Source organism: Salarias fasciatus, chromosome 18 (genome assembly GCF_902148845.1).
Source record: "Salarias fasciatus chromosome 18, fSalaFa1.1, whole genome shotgun sequence".
Taxonomy (NCBI): domain Eukaryota; kingdom Metazoa; phylum Chordata; class Actinopteri; order Blenniiformes; family Blenniidae; genus Salarias; species Salarias fasciatus.
The window spans coordinates 18,747,410-18,765,621 of NC_043762.1; the positions used below are offsets into that span (position 1 = coordinate 18,747,410).

At 42.4% G+C, this 18,212-nt stretch overlaps 1 protein-coding gene across 1 annotated transcript; it reads right to left on the reverse strand.

Annotated features, from left to right (window-relative positions):
• Positions 1-1,023: 1,023 nt before the first annotated feature.
• Positions 1,024-17,845, reverse strand: tgm1l1 (transglutaminase 1 like 1). Its single transcript, XM_030115229.1, has 14 exons — positions 17,712-17,845; positions 13,058-13,344; positions 12,768-12,959; positions 9,445-9,696; positions 6,791-6,909; positions 5,694-5,801; positions 5,359-5,536; positions 4,728-4,866; positions 3,573-3,765; positions 3,176-3,329; positions 2,734-3,018; positions 2,375-2,535; positions 2,136-2,272; positions 1,024-2,027 (listed from the first exon to the last, which is right to left on the reverse strand). The coding sequence occupies exons 2-14, from the start codon at positions 13,341-13,343 to the stop codon at positions 1,883-1,885; spliced, it is 2,349 nt and encodes a 782-aa protein (XP_029971089.1). The 5' UTR covers position 13,344; positions 17,712-17,845; the 3' UTR covers positions 1,024-1,882.
• Between the last annotated feature and the right edge of the window lie 367 nt (positions 17,846-18,212).

Consider the following 18,212-nt stretch of genomic DNA (forward strand, 5'->3'; position numbering starts at 1 on the left):
TAATTGGAATTGAATTTTTTTTTTCCAGAAGTGCTCTTTAAAGGTTGACTAAAAATGAAATTTTTCAAACTGCCTTTCAAAACTGTCTTTCAGGAATTTATGTCTATCCTTTCTCGCTGTGCCCTTTATATAAGAATGCCGTGTAGTTACTTGACTGTGGTGGAAGAAACTGAACTTTGACTTGTAAAGTAAACAAGTCAGAGTGCAAAAGAAAGCGGGAGTAAGTCACAAATACAAGTCATGAGTTACAAACAAATCTGCCCATTTCACTGATATTATCTGAAATCTGCCTCTCAGTGTGACCCCTGGGAGACTCCGCTGCCTGCGCCGCATGTTTCAGACGTCTCCACGCTCCAGCACACCTGATTCAAATGACTGGGTCGTCGTGGAGCTTCGCAGCAGCCTGATAATGACCTGCTGATTTGAATCAGGAGTGCCAGAGCGCCAGAGCAGAGAGGTACAGGACCAGAATTGAGAAATAGCGGATTAAGGCTTTCTCTTGTGGGGCTGGGAACCAAAAATAAATCCCCTTTGAAAGACTGATTTGTCACAATGCTGATGAGAGAGATGTGGGAAATACATGTTTTTTTCTATTTAATCAATATTGAGTTATATTCTTGAATCAATCACTGCTTTTCTAAAGCCTCCATTTGAAAGCACGCAAGTAAAAATAATTATTAAATCACAGCATTTGGAGTGTGGAGTGCAGTATTTTCTGATAAGATGTAAGTCTGTGCTTGTATGCAGTCGACCTGAACGGTGGAGACATCTGTCATCCTGACAGACGAAGTGGAGTAAAAGGCGTGCCACCCGGCCAGACATGCAGTAAAAGTAGTCATTGTTGAGTCAACCACTGTACCCACTGCTACAGAGACGGTTCAATTGCTGAAAGTAAGGCTTTTTATTTTATTTTATTTTTTTGCTCTCTAAAGCTTTGATTACATGATCTTCCTCCGACTCGCCCCGAACCTGCGAAGGCTTGTCTAATGATGCGTGGAAATAGAAAGGACTCGGGAGCTCAGGTCGTCATTAAAGGGTGAGCTTTATTACTGACACAACACAAGTGATACATTAAAAAAAAAAAAAAAAAAAAAAAGATTCCAGGTAGATAAATAATATGATAGTGGTAAAAGGATTTCCTTCACATTGTACTTGAAGTGCTGAAGTTATAAAAGGTGAATTAGGACAGTGAGCTCAGATATGAGGGTGAACCACACTTTGCTGTAAAGTTGATGCCAGTGTAACTGCACACACACAGTAACCAAACACACAAGCAGAGCAACATTCGCCAGGGAATACGAGACTTTTTAGTTTTTTGTCGTCTTTTAAAGATGAAGTTTCCGGACTTGCCAAATTTGTGTTGAGATCTAATTCTAAAAAAAAACTCCTTTCACCTCCAATTTAAACCCTTTTCAAACATTTCACAATCATCCTTCCTTCATTTAAGCCATGTGAGGTTCATGTTGTCGGACTTCTCTTTTCACATTATGACTAACAGTAAGAGTGATGCAGTGACGGTACTCACACGATTACAAAAAGACCTGACTTCATGCACTTTCACATGCTTTCTTCAGTGTCTCGAAATGCACTAGTGTTGCAGATTTAAAACTTCAGCATGATGTGTTTGGTGTGCTCATATCGAAATGCAGCTGCGTATTTCACTACAGTGACACACAATGGAGTAAATTCATAATATTCAAAGTTACAAAATAATACTGACAACAGTTGTTAAAAGTTCATAGTTTTGAGATATCAAAAATAGATACTAAGTAAAAACGATAGTTTAAGATACTTGGCACACTTCATATATCTAGAGGCTCTCGGTTTGTATACTATAAAGAGAAAGTAATTTTAGTAGAAGCAGAAACTTTTTGGATCCCACTCATTTCTCAAGAACAACGATGTCCGCCACTCCATGGACTTGTGTGAGCTGTTTGCAGTCCAGAGATGCGACCAGCTTCCTCTGGCCGGGCTGCGTCGGGATGAAGTGCTCCGTGAGTGTGACTGTGGAGTGACCGCTGACGTCCCTGAGAGAGGCGAGGAGGAAATTAATGTTGGGGAGGTTAAAAAAAAAAAAAAGGGAAGTGAACAGAACAGACAGGAAGGAAAAGAGAGAGTGTGAGGTGTGTTCTTACCCTACAACCACTTCATGGCCCTTCTGCAGGCCCAGGCCCTCCACTCTGAACACCACGTCCTTCAGCGTGCGTGGCAGCGGGTTGGTGAAGGTTATCTTTGCTGCCATCTCTTTACCAACCACAGCTTCTCCCAGAGGCTGCAGGACAAATTCATAATAGAGCGAAAAAGATTTTTCCATGAGAAAAATCTATGCTGCTGTGGGGAAGAGTTAAAAATGAAGCGCGACGTGAGATCTTACCGTGATGTTGAGGTCAGGCGTTCGCAGTCTGAAGGTCGTCTGGTTGGCCAGTACTTGCTTGGTCTCATTGACTTTTCCAGACAGAGTCAGCATGAGGGCGGCCTGATCCACCAGCTGGTTCTGATACTGCTGGTAGGGCAGGACCCATTCGATCGACTTCTCTGTGTGAAGAGACGAGCAGATCAGAGTTCAGTTACTTCTCCTTTCATCAAAAACAAGTTTAATTTTTTTTGAGATATGAACCTGCTGCTGGTTAGATGATAAGAAATGACTGAATGGCCCTTTTCTCTGACAAAAATACATTCAATTCCAGGTGCTAGCTGTTAACAGTTTGGGGCAAAAAGAGTGGAATATGGAACCTTCATTGGGCAACAGCTCCACAGAGATTTCTTCCTTCTTGATGGCGCCCTTCAGCACGCCCGTGTAGTACATGACGGCCACCTGGCTGTGTAGCGTCGCCCGGCGGGGCTCTGAGCTCTGGTTTTTCACCACGATGTTCAGCTGAGCGTCGGCGCCCATCCTGGGCCCCTCGCCGTCCATCTTCACCTCCACAGACACATCCTCAGCCAGGGGCGAGGCGTAAACCTCGGGCTTGCTGCCATAGCGGCTCGCAGTCTCCACAGCAATGCGTTCCTCTTCTGAATCTGGTGGGAGAGGAGGAGAAGGAGGGCAGGTGAGCATCTGTCCACAATGAGGATTTATGCAGAAGGAATGTTTTATTTGTGAGTTTTCAAGCACTGAATAATGATTCTGTCTTGTTCTGTGAAATCAGTCAGAGGTAGAGCAGCAGGTTCATCGTACCCTCTGGATGTTTGTACAGGTGTGTGATGTCCGCACGCTCGTCGGAGCCCACAGCCTTGGTGCTGATACAGTGGCCCACAGCTTTCTTCTCACTGTGGAACTGAGTGAACGTGCCGTCCAGGTTCCTCTGCCAGTAGATCTTATCACTGTTCACCTGACAGGAAAATAAACACCATCGACTCAGCTAATGGTTCCTGACCACTTGCATATGGGAAAGCTATAAAGCTCAATTCCACGTCACCATATGTCTATTCAAGGAAAATAATATGAAACTCATGCCTCTGAAGATGAAGTCTGCTGGAAGCGACATCTTTCTACCAAATTAAATCAGCTTTGTGAATCATGACTGCAACTCCTCAGTCAAATGTCCCTCCTTGTGCACACTTCTTTCGCTCACCTCAGCAAAGACGAAAGGCGAGTCGTGTTTGAGGTAGACCTGGCCGGAGCGGATGGCGTTGACGGAGGCGGGGCCGCAGCGGAAGGTGCCCTGACTGGTCTCCTGGGGGGTGGAGTCCACCGCCTGCCAGCCGCCGTGACCGGGAGGCAGGTCCGGTCTGGCCATCCAGCAGTCGTTCCACACGTGGAAGTTCCTGAGGATGGAGCAAAAATAGATATGAGTGAAGTGTTTGTCTCTTTCTGAAGCTCTCATAATTCATTGAATGATTCAGGGTTAATAAATGTCCTCATTTGCCTTGCATGTTCTCATTTCACACACAGTGATGCTAATGGATTCTTGAAAATGTTCAGTTTTTGTAGTTTATCAAGGGACCATTCAGCATGTTGTTGCTTTACATTAATACACTGAAGAAAAAGTCAGAAATATTTTAGTAAAGATGGATTTTTCTAAGCATCACAGTTATTCAGACCATTATTTTTAATTTTTTTTTTTTCATCATCTGTCCAGTGAGACAGCTGGTCCACAACTGATGATCAAAGATTGTTTTATGCATAATAAACAACATCAAGTAAGTTGGCAGAAATAATTCAGCTGTTTTGTTATATAATTGAATTTTCTGTCAATACTGAGGAGGCTTTGATTGAATATTTTCATTAGGCAATTTTGAAAGGCCAAGTTCTTTCTCTTTTTTCAGAAATCAAATAACGGTCTCCTGAAAGGAATCACAAAGTACTTCTCTCAAAAAAAAAAAAAAAAAAAGAAAAAATACTATAATGAAACACAGATGTAGAAAACCAATGGCTGGTCTGTTTATACTGTCGAAACCAAACATAGATGGCTGTACTTAGCTACCCCGTTTCATTGCTTCAAAGGAAAAGCGTGTAAACAAGCAAACGGGAATGAGAAATGGCGAGAATGCTTCGAAGCCATTTTAGGACACCAGTGCTCCCAGATAACCCACTGACACGAGTCGAGCCTCTGCAGTTTGAGAGGAGCTGCAGATAATTGAAACTGCCTGACACCTCTGAAGTTTCAAGTCAGAGAGGCGCTTTAGAGGCTGATCTATATATACGGCACATTCCTAGCGTATGGATCCAGCAGCTGGCGGCGTTTTCAGAGCCGGGCAGCCGGTGCGTGTGAAGCTCAGCGTCTTACCATACAGAGTCACTGTTGAGGTAGTCGATCGGCTCCAGGTTTTCGTCGAAGTACACGTCGGTCGTGAGCGACACATCGGTATCGTGAGCAGACTGGAAGTTGGTCACGCTGCGAGCAGGGATGCCCAAACAGCGCAGCACTGAAAATAAAGACGGAGAGAGGCGCGAATTGAAGCTCAACCTTACACGCCGCTGCAGATGGTAATTCTTCACATGCTTCTGTTTGGACCTTTGCACGGCCGCATGCACAAGACGCCTGATCTTTGACAAAAGTAGGATATATGAGAGGAATGCCAATGCCAGGCATTTAGGGTGTGTACGAGCTGAGGTCAGCTAGCTATCATGTGAGGCTCCTCACAGGCACGTACAATGAATGAAGGGTTCTGTATAGCTATGGCTAATGAAGAGGGCCTGATAGAGTCAAAAGTCTGGATTAAAAAAAAAAGAAAAAAGGTGGATTCCTAATCAAATTGGCTTCTTGGCCTTTTCACATGCACACGCATTGTGCAGCCCGTCTGCACGACTGCAGCCTTTCAGCTTTCGACCATCCACTGACCTGTTTCCATCCACACACCCTCCTCGTTTGCCCACAGTTTCACATGACCCCGTGTTATTTCTGTCCTCATGCTGACCTGTTGTGGTGATCCCAGAGAAGACCCAGCACTGTCCGTAGGACACAGGCGTGCCATTGGAGGCGTGGTATTTCCTCAGGATCTCCACGCTGCTGCTCCACGCAGCAGGGGAGACGCCGTCGGCGTAATTCCCGGACCAGTTCCCGACGAGAACGCCCAAGTCATCCTGAGCGTTTATCTGAAAATGGCATAGTGACATGATTATTGTTTCAGGAGACAACAACCATCAATGAATGAAAAGAATAGCTCAATAATATTATATGTTATTTTTTTTTACAATCCTCATTTGGAGCTCTAAAAAAATTGTATGTTTTTTCTTTTTCTTTTTCACTCACCAAGGCGGAAATGACTCTGACCACGTTAACAGGATCCCCACGACCAGATGGTGGCATTTCACTCTTCTCCAAGATAAACAAGCATGCTTCCAGGATTCCCTCATGAAACTACAGTCAAGAAATAAATGGGGATTATATTACGTCATGAAAACACTGGGATTTTGAGGCGTATGTTACAAACAACAGACAACTCCTATCAAAAAATTAAACAATAACAAACCAGAAATGCAACAGGAAAGGAAGCTCGACTCTGCAAACCCTCGTGAGAGTGTAACAAGGTGAAACCTGATTTCCGGCAAAAAGGATTGTTTTCACATGAGATCTTCAACCAACCACTAGACTTCCTGTCTTCTCCGCTTTTCCATCATCTAATCAGTTTTAATGAAAGTAGGAAAATAAACTTCATAATGCCAGTTTTTTTTTTCTTTGCCAACATCCTTAAAAATAGAAACTAACAATAACTCGATCCAAAGGGTTCTGTCCGTGTCGTTTATTGTTTTCCTCCGTGCATCCTACCAGAGCTCCACCGTCTCCCCAAACAGTTGTAAAAGCTCGTAGGTGCTGCACAGAGACTCTAGTATATTTTGTTTCTGTCCCACAAACACCATTGTGTTGCTGGAAGAGGTCACTTGGGCACCAAATATATATGGATCCGCGGCTCAGATGAGTCCCAGACAAACACACTTTTTACACCTGCCTGTTGTAACCGGTGATGGCTTCTCCCATATTTCTGGGCAGTTAAAGTATAATAAAATTATAGTGTCTTCATTAGGACAAGACCGAAGGCTGCCAACTTCTGACTTGAACTGAAAGTGAGACAAGAGTCAAAAATGTTCGCAACTTTAGTGGAAATAATCCCACATCCTTGCAGCTGAAGAAATAATTTTGAATTTGTTACAATTAAGTTTTTATAGACCATATAGGAAGCCAATAGTTTTACTTCAAGAGTCCCAACAGAAGTTGAGAATTGAGCTAAAAACTGCAGCTTGGTGTTCGAGCGTGTAGCCGGAGAGCAGGAGAGTTGGTGGCCGTGGGGACCAGGATGTCACGGCCTAATGATGCTGTAATGATCGCCCACACACTGAAGCGGTCCGTACCTGGCCGAAGTTCCACGTCCGAGCACCAATTTGTTTCTCAGTGCCGTAGTAAATCCTCCCGGTGTCGTTCAGCACGTACTCCTTCCTCTCCTCCTCGTCGTCCAGGAACACGGTGTCCGCTAAAAACGCACAAAACACGTCAAATCCACACACGCTCCCAGAGGATACAGCTGTCGGAGCGTGGGTTTTCTACAACTACTCCAGTTAAATTCTCAACTTTAATGAAATTGCTTCGTCTCGACAAGAAATAGAAATATAGAAACCGTCTCCCTGCAAAATACCATTTTGCCTTTGAATGAAACAGAACAGTAAAAATGTGGCCTTCCTGTCGGTAGAAGTGACCCAGAATCTCTGCTCCAGTCACCTCTTCAGTGACAAAACCTCCTAAGAATGTGATTTCTTTTCACACAGTGTGTGAAAGGGTCCCAAAGGCGAGGAAATGGTTGAGAAAAACACAATGACTCCATGGACCTTGGAGTGGGGCCCACGCTCACATTTATGGGAAACAGTCTGTTTTGAGTGACATGAGCGTGGCGTTCTTCACATGACGATCCGCGTTTATCTGCTTTTCCACGACTTATCTGCCGCACTGCCCACTCCGATTGCTCACGGATCAAAATAAGGAAGGAGTCAGCGGGAGAAACAGTAACAGGGTAGTGATGGACATGAGAAATGCAAGTGGAAGGAAGAGTTTTAAAAAAGTCACGGGGGTACAAGCAGACAGAAAGAGGGGAAGTTATGCTTGGGAAGGCAAGGGGGAGGGGGGGGAAGTGAAGAATAACAGTGTCTTGGGATTTTTATTAGCGAAAGAAAAGGGATGAAACTGACAGTTGCTGGCAGCTGTGATAATTGTACGTTCTCACTTCTTGTTGGAAACTCCTGGAATGTAAAAGAAACAGACACACACAGGAGGGTTGGACGATCAGGCCGGGGGGGGGGGGAGCGACTGGACAAAGAAGTAAGGGTTGGGTCAGTAGATAGCAAGAAGGGAGTGAAGCTGGGCGGGAAAGGCACCAAACGGCAGGAAACAGTAAAGCAAGAGAGAGGACAGGTTGTTAGCAGCTGCAAGGATTACTTAAAACTCGGCCCGTGGAATTTCACCCAGTAACAGCAGGATTTAGAGTTTTATGAGTGTGAGGGAGATCGGTTGCGTGGAAAAGAGACTGAGAACAGGAAGAAAAAAAAAATTGGGCCCGCTGACAAAAGGAGCAGAGACTTTAATGAGAGACAGGCTATGTCTTCAACATGTCGAAGGAATCCTCTCTTATAAATGAATGAAAGAGTCGGTCGAGTTTCAAACGTGTTTTGGCTATAAACGTTGAATTGTGTTTTCCACAGAGACATACCAACCCCCTTATAATTATTATTCAATGCCCAAGATCCCTTCAGGTCTATGGGGTGCTTTAGTGAGGGTTTTTTTTTTTCCATTAATTGCTTTTGGTTTCACGGCCTGCATTTTCATTATCCTGCTGCACTCTCGCTGCTCTTATAGCGTGGACTGAAGCAGCTGTTAAAAGTTAAAAGCTCCAGGTTTTAGCAATTGGCTGGTAAGTACAATTCAGCAGCGACCAAAGAGAAGTACGTGGATTATCATTGCAAGTGAGACAAAAAAGAAGCTGGGTAATCTTCTGGAAATGTTCTTAAGCACTGATGGAGTCAGTTATTCTCATCTATCCAGGGAATCTCTCCTTTTAAAAAGCATTATATCTGTGTTCTGTCTCTTCTGCATCTAGATTCCATTCAAATACATATAGTTTATGTATTTTCTCTCAGAACTGTTAAGTCCTTTCAGACAAACATTCCCTACACAAGTGAAGACTTCGCTAATGCCTCCATTCATTTGAAATATGTTTAATTCACTCAACAAATATTATGATTATCTCTTATTCTGATTGTCTATAGAACTGCAGCAACTGATAGTAGAACTGTGTGTACATTTTCCTAATTTACTGAACGTGCTCAGACTGAAAACAATAGGATCAACATTTTTGTTTGTTCTTATTTGCAAAGTTTAAATTTTATTTTGCCTGCAGATGAAAACGGTTCTAAAAAAAACAAAGACTAAAAGTCACGTCATATAAGAGAATGACTGAAGCTGAAGGTCTGCTTCATATTACACACAAACTGTTTAAAGCAGGCAGTGCTTCAGAGGCCACAACAAGCGTGCCAGACGTTTTGAATTAAAGCCAAAAAACAAAAAAAAACAAAAAAAAAAGTTATGTAACTCCCCCAGTCACACGCTGAAGCTACTTGATGGACAGCGACACGCTGGTGGACTGAGCTGGCCCTCCTCACCCTCCTGTAACATCATATCAGAATTCCTCTCAGAGATTAAATGGCCAAACAGACAATCTATTTTGTCCGAGTATTTGCCATCAGATTGATAGAACGACGTCTGTAAGATGGCAGTTATGTTATGGGAACATTGTCTTCCACAATTGAGCTGAAGAAAGTTATTCCCTCGGAACAATACTGCCCTTTTTTAAGGCCGTCCGTCTCAAACCTGATATTAATCCAGATAGTATGTGATTCATTCTAGACATTTTTTTCCTGCCTCATTTTTCTTTCTTATCACCTATGACTGGCCGGCCTCCTCTCCCTCTTCTGCATTCCAGCCCTCTAGCCTTGTAAAAACTTTACTGTCTGCAGCTCACCTTCGCACCAAGGGTTGAAGAGCACCACCACGTTCTCGCTGGAGGTGAAAGTCGTGGCCCCCTCGCCCTTCAGAGGGCTGGTGGTGACAGTGAGGCCGTACAGGCCGATCACGGCGTTGGGCGGAGAGCTGACGGAGAGCTTGATCTTGTTTCCGGTTTCCTCGATAATCTTTGCCGCCCAGCGCGATTCCTTCAGGTCCTCCACCAGTGGGATGATGACGTGAGTGCCTTTAGACACCAGGGGCAGCGGACCTGCAGCAGCCGGGAAAATGGAAACATAATGACATCTTTTACAAAGCCAGGGAGGTACTTTAAAGAAAAAATTCAGTGAAATTGTTGTAATGAGAGAAACTCAATGTTCTCGCAATTCAATCTCAGTGTCTTTGCTATGTAACTTATTTCTTCCCAATTTATAAGTTATACGTTTCCTTTATAAGGTTTTTTTAGGTTTTGCCTGAAGCAGCAGCATAACTTCACCTGTCCTGTCCTAAATCATGAGAGTCTGACAGAATGTCTTGTGTATTATGAAAGATTTTTGTAGACATTTTCACCACCATGCACAGCAAACATGCATCTATTTAAATTGTTTTTTTCTTTTTTTGTAAATGACACTTTTTTTTTTTTATGACATCCTGCCACGGTCAGGCGTGGCTGCAGTTGAATTTCCTGTTCTGTTTCACATCTTTTACCGGATCAGTCAGGGGGGCATATGTTAGTGCGGAAACAGCATCGGGTTATGTTCAAGAGCAACATCAAGTCAGAATACCAAAATGGGCAATACGTACGTTACTGATGGAAACCAAAGAGAAGCAGATCCAACTCGAGCTTATATGAATATGAAGTACAACTGTTTTGTTGAATTCTAATCCAATCCATCTTCATTTATTAAACAAAGTACTGAACACAGAAGGAAATAAGTCAAAGAATACATTAAATAAGCAGCTCAAAAATTAATGCCAGAATCTTATGTGGCGTTAAAAAGTCAGGGAACTGAGCTTTCAATTTGATTAAAAGACTCAACTGACTTTCAACCACTTCGAAGAGAATTTTTTCAGACACTGGCTCGTGATGATTTGCAATTATAATGTTATTCAAGTCACATTTTAGCTACTTTCCTAATGAAATGTCAAAAACATGTCGATAAATCCAAAATTCACAACTGTAATACACAGATTACTAACGAACTATAGTCATTTTGTCAACTTTAAAATAAACCACACTTCAGAACTCAGAACATTTACCTCTAGAGGGGTGATATAGCTGTCACCGTGAATCAGAGTGTAAAAGCTGCATTGAAAGTGTCACACACACGCCTGCTCAGGTCTGCATGATGATGTCGTGGTGAATGAAAATCCTCTGGTTGGGGTGGGACTGGGGAACTCTCTACATGGGGTATGCACATTTCTCCAACGGGAGCGTTTGTTCAGGTACTTTGTTTTCCTCGAACAGTCCAAAAATAAGAAATTTGAAGTTAAGTGGTGACTCTACAAATGACTCATAAACATGTGTGCATCCAAGGTGTGGGTCACTTTAAAAAAAAAAAATCATTTAATTGACGGTCGGTGATGTTGATTCACCAATAAGGGCCTTTTTGAAAGTTGCTGCACCAAATTTTCAGGAAAAAAATAAAACCCAAATATATTCTTATATTTGAAATTCAAAATCATTAGTTCAAAATCATGTTTGTAAAAAACAAATTGTTTAACAGTTTGTATGAAACGTGGGGGTGAAAAATTGATTGAATTGCCTCACAAAGTCCTTTTTAAAGTTTTTCCCATTCATTCTAAATCATTGTCTAAACTTGAATGTTTCCATTAGAGGAAATTTCATGGTAACAGCTGCAGTGAAGAGGCGAATGTATGGAAAAACCACACAGTACTAAAACAGGAAAACACATTCGGATCATGACCTTTCACCCCATTGTGCATGTTGTGTCTGAGTAAACAAACGTTTGTCACTGAAATTCCCCAACACTGCACAACACATTGCTACATAAAGTAGATAAAAAGTACGGGTGACTGGAGGACAATTATCCTAAATAGTTATTTGTTTTTTGTTGTTTTTTTTAGATGCTTCATTATTTTCTTATAGGCTAACAAGCCGACGACAGGAAGCTTTTGGTGGTGCTATCCTGCCGGGCCGGGCCATAATTAGCTTCGGCAGATATGGAGTTTAACCAAGAAACCATTGTTCTCCGTGTGGCTGCATCCAGGACTCCCCACCCTTCCTCTCTTACCTCTGAGTGCTCCTTCTAAAGGAAATCAATAAAAAACAGTCTTCGTTTCCTTCTGGAGTGACTATTTCCAAAGAAAACTGACTGAAATCTTTATTCCATTCATAGTTGAAGAAAATAACCTCTCGGAGAGCCACAATAATACAAATCACTGCTTTTAGCGCAGCACTTAGAACTTTGTCCCTGAAAAAGCAGCTGTGGAAGTGATTGTAATCAGGCTGTTCAATGCGGACAACTCAGATACTTGTGAAAATCAATTGTTTGTTTTTTTTTCCTCTCTCTCTCTCTCTCTCTGCAGCCCTCCTATTATTTAACTGCTCAGCAGCCGTTCACAAAAACTGCATCTGAATAGTGACGTTATGGCCATTTTCTTCCCCCCAAGTGCGTACAGGGAGACCGGTAAAGATACCAGTGGGAGGTGTCCGGTGTCCTGAGGTCTGGAAACTGTTAACGCCGAGAGCTGCTGGGTGGAATCCAAAGCTTGTGGCGTGGCTCTGGTTGAACTCCTGCCTGATTCAAACACTCCAGCTATTCGCAGCATTCGGACCATATTTCCCAGGCTCGGAGTGGTCAGTGATTCGCTCCCTTGTGATTTCTCATGCGGTCAGTGATGGTCAAGAGAGCAACAGTTTTACACGGGGCAATCAGCTGATCGTGGATAGGCTTTTGAAAAAAACAGACGGAAGAGCTTTGCTATGCTTCTAAAGCAGGTGTTTCCAATGTTTTTGAAGTCAAACACTGACTTGTTTCAATCATTCCCTTTGTTCAATGAAGATTGAAGAATTGACCTCAAATGCCTGTTTTTGGCCTGAGAAAGACTGTATTTTCTTTTTTTAATGAATTGGACTTCTCTGTAAGGTTTCCATGTGTCTGTTTCTTTTTTTATAACCACCCCTGGCTTACACAGATATATCAGCTGACATGGCAAACAGTGGCTTCATTCAGCAATTTGACGCCACCCATCATGTCTCAAGCCTTCTGCTTTCAGATTCCTTCTTTATCCTCCATCCTGTTTTTTTTTTTGTTTGTTTGTTTAAATAGACGGTTTGTTTTTTGGAGAATTGATCTATTAAATCCACCACCGTCGTACCTGTCCTCAGGTCCAGGTGCAGCTTGTCAGTGTCGGCACTGAAGGCCCTGTTGAGCTCCAGCTCCACCTGGAAGGTCTGTCCTCGGCGGACGATCAGCTCGTCTCCGTGATAGAGGTCGGTGTGATGCTCCTGTCGGTTTTGACCCGTCTTGGAACTCAGAAGGTCCACCGAACACACCGCCAACTTAACTTCTGAGAACGTGAAGGAATAAACATTTGGTAGTTTTATATATTTATGTATAAGATGAAGATTCAAAAGGGATGCCGTGAGAGCTGGAGTCGGACGTTACCTTCAAATTCTTTTGCTTCTCCGTTCTCAGGCTTTGGCTTGGGGGGATCTGAGATTAATGGAGCGGGGGTTGATGGTTTGGTCAGTTCCACCTTGTCAGTAACGTCGTAGGACGTGCCGTTCTGGCGCTTGCAGCAGCACATCTTCCTGAACCAGCGCTTGCAGCTGCTCTCCTCCTTCTTCTCCCCCTCATTCTGAATGGTGAGCTCCACCCTGGTGGGCGGGGAAGCTCCGTGGAAGCGTCCGATCTCTGATGTGCCTCGCACTGTTAACCTTTCACCTGGCATCCTGAAGACAACGTCAGATGTATTCATCTTTCAATTTCAACGACAATTTTTTTTTTTAAAATATAATAACAGTATTGCATTTTCTCTTGCCTCCAAATTACTCCAGCTGTGATTAGACCTGTGTGTGTGTGTTTATGTGTGTATTTTGTCTTTCATACATGCACCTGCAGCATTGCAGAAGATGTAGTTTGCTGACTTTGCTGTTTTTGGTAAGTTTTCCTCAATTTTAATGCTCTTGTGCTTCTGAATTCCACCTTGTGGCCACCATATAATTATTAATAATTTAAAACGTTTCAGTCACTTAAGTGCATAATTTTTGTGAATTATTTGCAAGCAAATTTCTTTTTAGAATATGCAAAGAATTCATTTTTTTGTGAATCACATATTTCACATTGATATTGTGATAATGATAAATCTTTACTGTATCGGACATTTCTAAATGACACACACACTCACAAAATAGAAATAAAAAAAACACTATTTTAGTACCATTTTAGATCATAGGGAAGTCCTCTTACATCTAGCATGTCTTTACCTCCAAAAAGTTAACATAGCTGAGGTAGCAACAATATTGAACGAAACAGAAAACAAATATGAGCACAACTCTTCATCATGACAATATGCATGATCCCTTTCTTGGTTCCTCCAATTAGCAGAAAATAGAAGGAAAATGCAAATAATCAAAACTCTCTAAAGCAGAGCTAAGGTCACGCTAGAAGCCACAGTTAATGATTTTTGTTACTCTGAAAGAAATAATGTCTATAATGTGGCTTTTTGAAATCAGACATGAAGGAAATCTTGATGGTTGTTGAGAAAAGTGCTTGAAAAACTTACATAAGAGGTCACTGGAGAGGCTTCACGCTGCAGTGCATTTTATTCCACTAAAACTGTTACAGATTACAATTATGGTTTTACTTTCATCTCGCTATCATAACACAGTCGATTGACTTTTTCATTTTTTTCCCACAATTTCCACATTCCTGACTGTAACTGTGCCTTGCCATCAGGCGTTCTCAAGTCATTGTGGGGTCTTTAGTCCTTCGCCCTTTCTGGGTCCGTTCCCTGTGAGAACTGGAGTAACTCCTACAAACAGCTGGATCCCATCTGCGGCACCACAGCTGCTGCTGTTTAATACCGTTTCTGTGCATGTGGTGTTTCTGTGTGCACACATACACTGTTGGCGTTGGTGTATGGATATTTATCACATTGTCACCGCCCCGCTATTGTAACACCGCACCAATAATCACAGAGGAATTACATCATTTTTCACGGCGAAGATAAGCCCGTTCTTTGCAGGAACACTTCGGGTCAGAAGTTGGAAACAAAATGTTTCTAAAATGTTAGAAACTAAATGAAGAAGGTGAATGGAAAATTTGGAGACAAAAACAACATGTGGAGGGAGGAGAACTTTCATCTCGTGCCCACGCTCTTCTCGCCATCTGCATCTCCTCTTCATTAAAAAGCCACACAGGGCTCCGGCACAGCACGCAGAAATACATCCATTTAACCCAAGCATTAAAGTATCACTGAGGTTTTGTTAGCCTCGTAAAAACACCCATGAACTCTAATGAGCTGCAGCAATGTACACAGTCAGGACAATTTCAACATTTTCAAGTACGCGCCTATAGGAAAGCCTTGTTTTATTGAGCGACTCAGCTTATTTTCACCAACACCCCGTCACCTTCGGTACATTAATGCTCGTGCACAGCTTTTCAGTCATCAATCACAAACGAATGTCTGTATTCACTGGTATTTTTATATTATTTTTATAGTATGATCTTTGTAATTTTCAAACATTAATCATGTCTGATGGTGCTAAACAGCGACTTTTATACACTTGTGTGATGATAACTGAAGGGCAAGTGCTGTAAGTTAAGTCTAGTAACTGCTGCCTGGCAATATATTAAAATGCTGAGAGGTGATGTTTACCTTGTAAATAAAACTCACAAACACATCAATAACATTTAAGCTATGGCAACAATCTCAGGTATAGCAGGGTAAACTAAGGATATACTTCCCAAAATGAAAGGACGGGTATGATAATACATTTTCAAAGGAAACTACAACATTTTATTTTCATAGATTTCTATAGAACACGGCATTAAAACCAGCAAACGGCACGGTTCCTAACTTTAAATGTATCGCTGAGTTATTTTGTTAATAAGCACTGTTAGACTTTGCATTAATGAGTGTGAAGATAAAAAAATAAGTGCTTGGACCTTTTGGAGAAGAGTTAGAGGCTCATTTGCACATCGTTTTTCATTCTGTAGGACTCTAGATTACTGAGCTCCCTAAAGTAAAACAATAATGAGAGCTTCTGCTGGAATGTAGCCGCTTCACTATTGATTATCGTGCTTAAACATTTGCATGGCCCAGGAGTAAGGAAGAAAGAAACAGTATTGATGGTGAAGTTATGCTGTACAGTTCAAAGGTTAAACAGCAGCTGAGGAAGAGGAGATTAGGAGGGGCGTCTCACAGTACCAAACCCTTCAAATCCATGTGTGAGAAGAATGCACCATATGCTGTAAGTCAGCCGGACATTATGTTATACTCCTAAAGTTTCAGCTCAGGGACTTCCTGAGGTCACGCAGTGGTCAGATGACATTCCCCTCCCTTCGCCGCTTTCCCAATCTTCTCAATATTTGGCAGGAACATTCATAACAATTACAAAAGACACAATGAACAAAATCAGCTGTGTTTTAAAACAACTTGGGACCCACCCACAGCTGAAAGTTGAACTCCGTGACCTCTCGGTTGAAGTTAAAGACAAGAAATGTTGAAATACAGAAAACACAATGTCGAATTCTCCATTTTTTGTTTACATAATCCATCTTCATTCCGTATCTTCTCCTGGCTCACAGACACCCGGAGTCTAAATAATTGGGGTGATAAAATATGAGATACACATCCACTTTAATTGGCTAAACAACACTGTAGATAGGGACTCTCCCCAAACATCAATAAATAAATGATTTTCAGCCAGTTTTGTTTGTAACTCGTGTCTCGACAAGCTTTGTAAAAAAAAAAAAAAAAAAGGCAGTGTTATCTCAGCACTGCACTTAGGTGGCTCAAAATCGTCCAATTAGATGCATAACACACTAAAACCATGAAAAGTCGTCCCACAAGCCTAATTCCTTGGCAGCCCTGCCCTTCCCTCACACTTTAATGCACAACTTAAATGGATCTCTAATACAAGCATCAGCCAAGCTTGAAATTAAGTGTTTGTCATCTTTTCTCCCTGCTCCGCCTATCACTACTTCGTGTATCATTTCCTCCTTTGTGCTGTACAGCTCCCTCTGCGGAGGTGCACATCCCTTCCTTCAGTTAGTGTTGGCATGCCAGTGGTGCTGGTATGCCTACTGGGCCCTCAGATAAGTGCAGCAAATTCAAGTCGTTTGTCCTCAGGCGTCTACATCAGCTTTCAATGGCCAGGCTTGTTTTGTCAGGTGATGTTTAGTCCCATGTGGAATTAATCGATTATTATTAATAAATGTCACTGTAAATCCCTGAAATGTCAGCACACACACACAAAAATGGAAAAATGGAAAACATCAAGAAATCGTTTACATCCTGCAATGCACATCCTCAAGGATTTTTTTTCTCTAGGATGGTTGGCTGCCAACCAACAGAGCTGAAGGCAGGAGAAGGCTTCAACTCACTGCATGTGTTTTTCACCAAACAGAAAAGGTTTCAGACAACAGGAGTTTGAAGGGATGAATAATGACCTACTCTCTCATAGTCTCCTGGAGACAATTTACTATGTGTGTCTGATTACATTTTTACTACCTATGATTTAAAAAAAAAAACACTCAGAGCTGACACCAGGTGATGGAAAGGTGTTGAAATTAATTAATTCAAAGTCAATCATATGATTGTTATAGAGTTATTGAAATCTGAGCTGCAATGAAATAAGCCATTATCACATTTAATTAAATTATCCTGGGTACTCTTTAGCAACGCATATCACCCAAACAACATAAATTCATGCAAGTGATGAGTTATTAAATGAAAACATTGATACTGAGGACATTTTTATACAAAAAAACCCTTCTCACTCAGAACCTGTTGCACTTTTAATTTTACATCTCATTTGCTCCTGATCTGTTTCTATTTAGTGGCTAAATTAAAATCTTTAAATGGGATGAGAAAAAGGTTTTCAACTGAGCGACAGACTGTCTAGTTCTGCAAACGTGGATGTGTCTCTTTCTTCTTGAAACGGCTGCGAACCTCTGTGGGGAATCACGCAGTCAGACTTTAATTGTAGAGAGACTAAACCGTTAGGTCACGCGCACAGGACTTTTACTTTTCACACTCCAATTAGCATTTCCCTAAGAAGAATAAAAACACGGGAAAGATCAAAAACCTTACTTTCTCTTCTTGGTTCGGCGGTGAAACTTCGGTTTTCCTCCTGAACAAATTATCCCTCAGCCTTGGGAAAACTTTTGGCAACTTTTTTTTTCCCTCTCTCCTCTCTTGTCGACTCGTCCTCGGTTCACGGAGCCAGAATATTTATAAGCCCGTGTGGGAATGTGCTGCGCACTACTTGGGGCTGATCCACACCCCTCGCCCGCCCAGTTCCCCACTCCCACCGGGAGGTCCCGCGCTCCGGAGCGCGCCCCGCTGCGTCAAGAGGCGCACGGACGCGCGGTGAGTAATGGTACGCAAACAGAGTAACGGAGGGCAGCTCGAGTTTGTTACGCAATGTTCAGTAGTCTTTCTTTTTAGCAGGAAGGGAGTGGAGGAGGAGAGGAGAAGATAACCGCGTCATTCTGAAATCATTTCATACTTTATATCTGAGTCTGCGTGCGCACTGAGTGGAGGGATGGCAGCGACTCCAGGCAGTTATGCAGAGGGTTCATTCCAAAAGTG

Coding starts and splice junctions, on each gene's coding strand:
- tgm1l1 (XM_030115229.1), bottom strand. CDS start 13,343: ATGCCAGGTGAAAGGTTAACAGTGCGAGGCACATCAGAGATCGGACGC. Junction 3,330..3,572: donor CGCCTTTCGTCTTTGCTGAG/GTGAGCGAAAGA, acceptor TTTTCCTGTCAG/GTGAACAGTGATAAGATCTA. Junction 2,536..2,733: donor GGAGCTGTTGCCCAATGAAG/GTTCCATATTCC, acceptor CTCTTCACACAG/AGAAGTCGATCGAATGGGTC.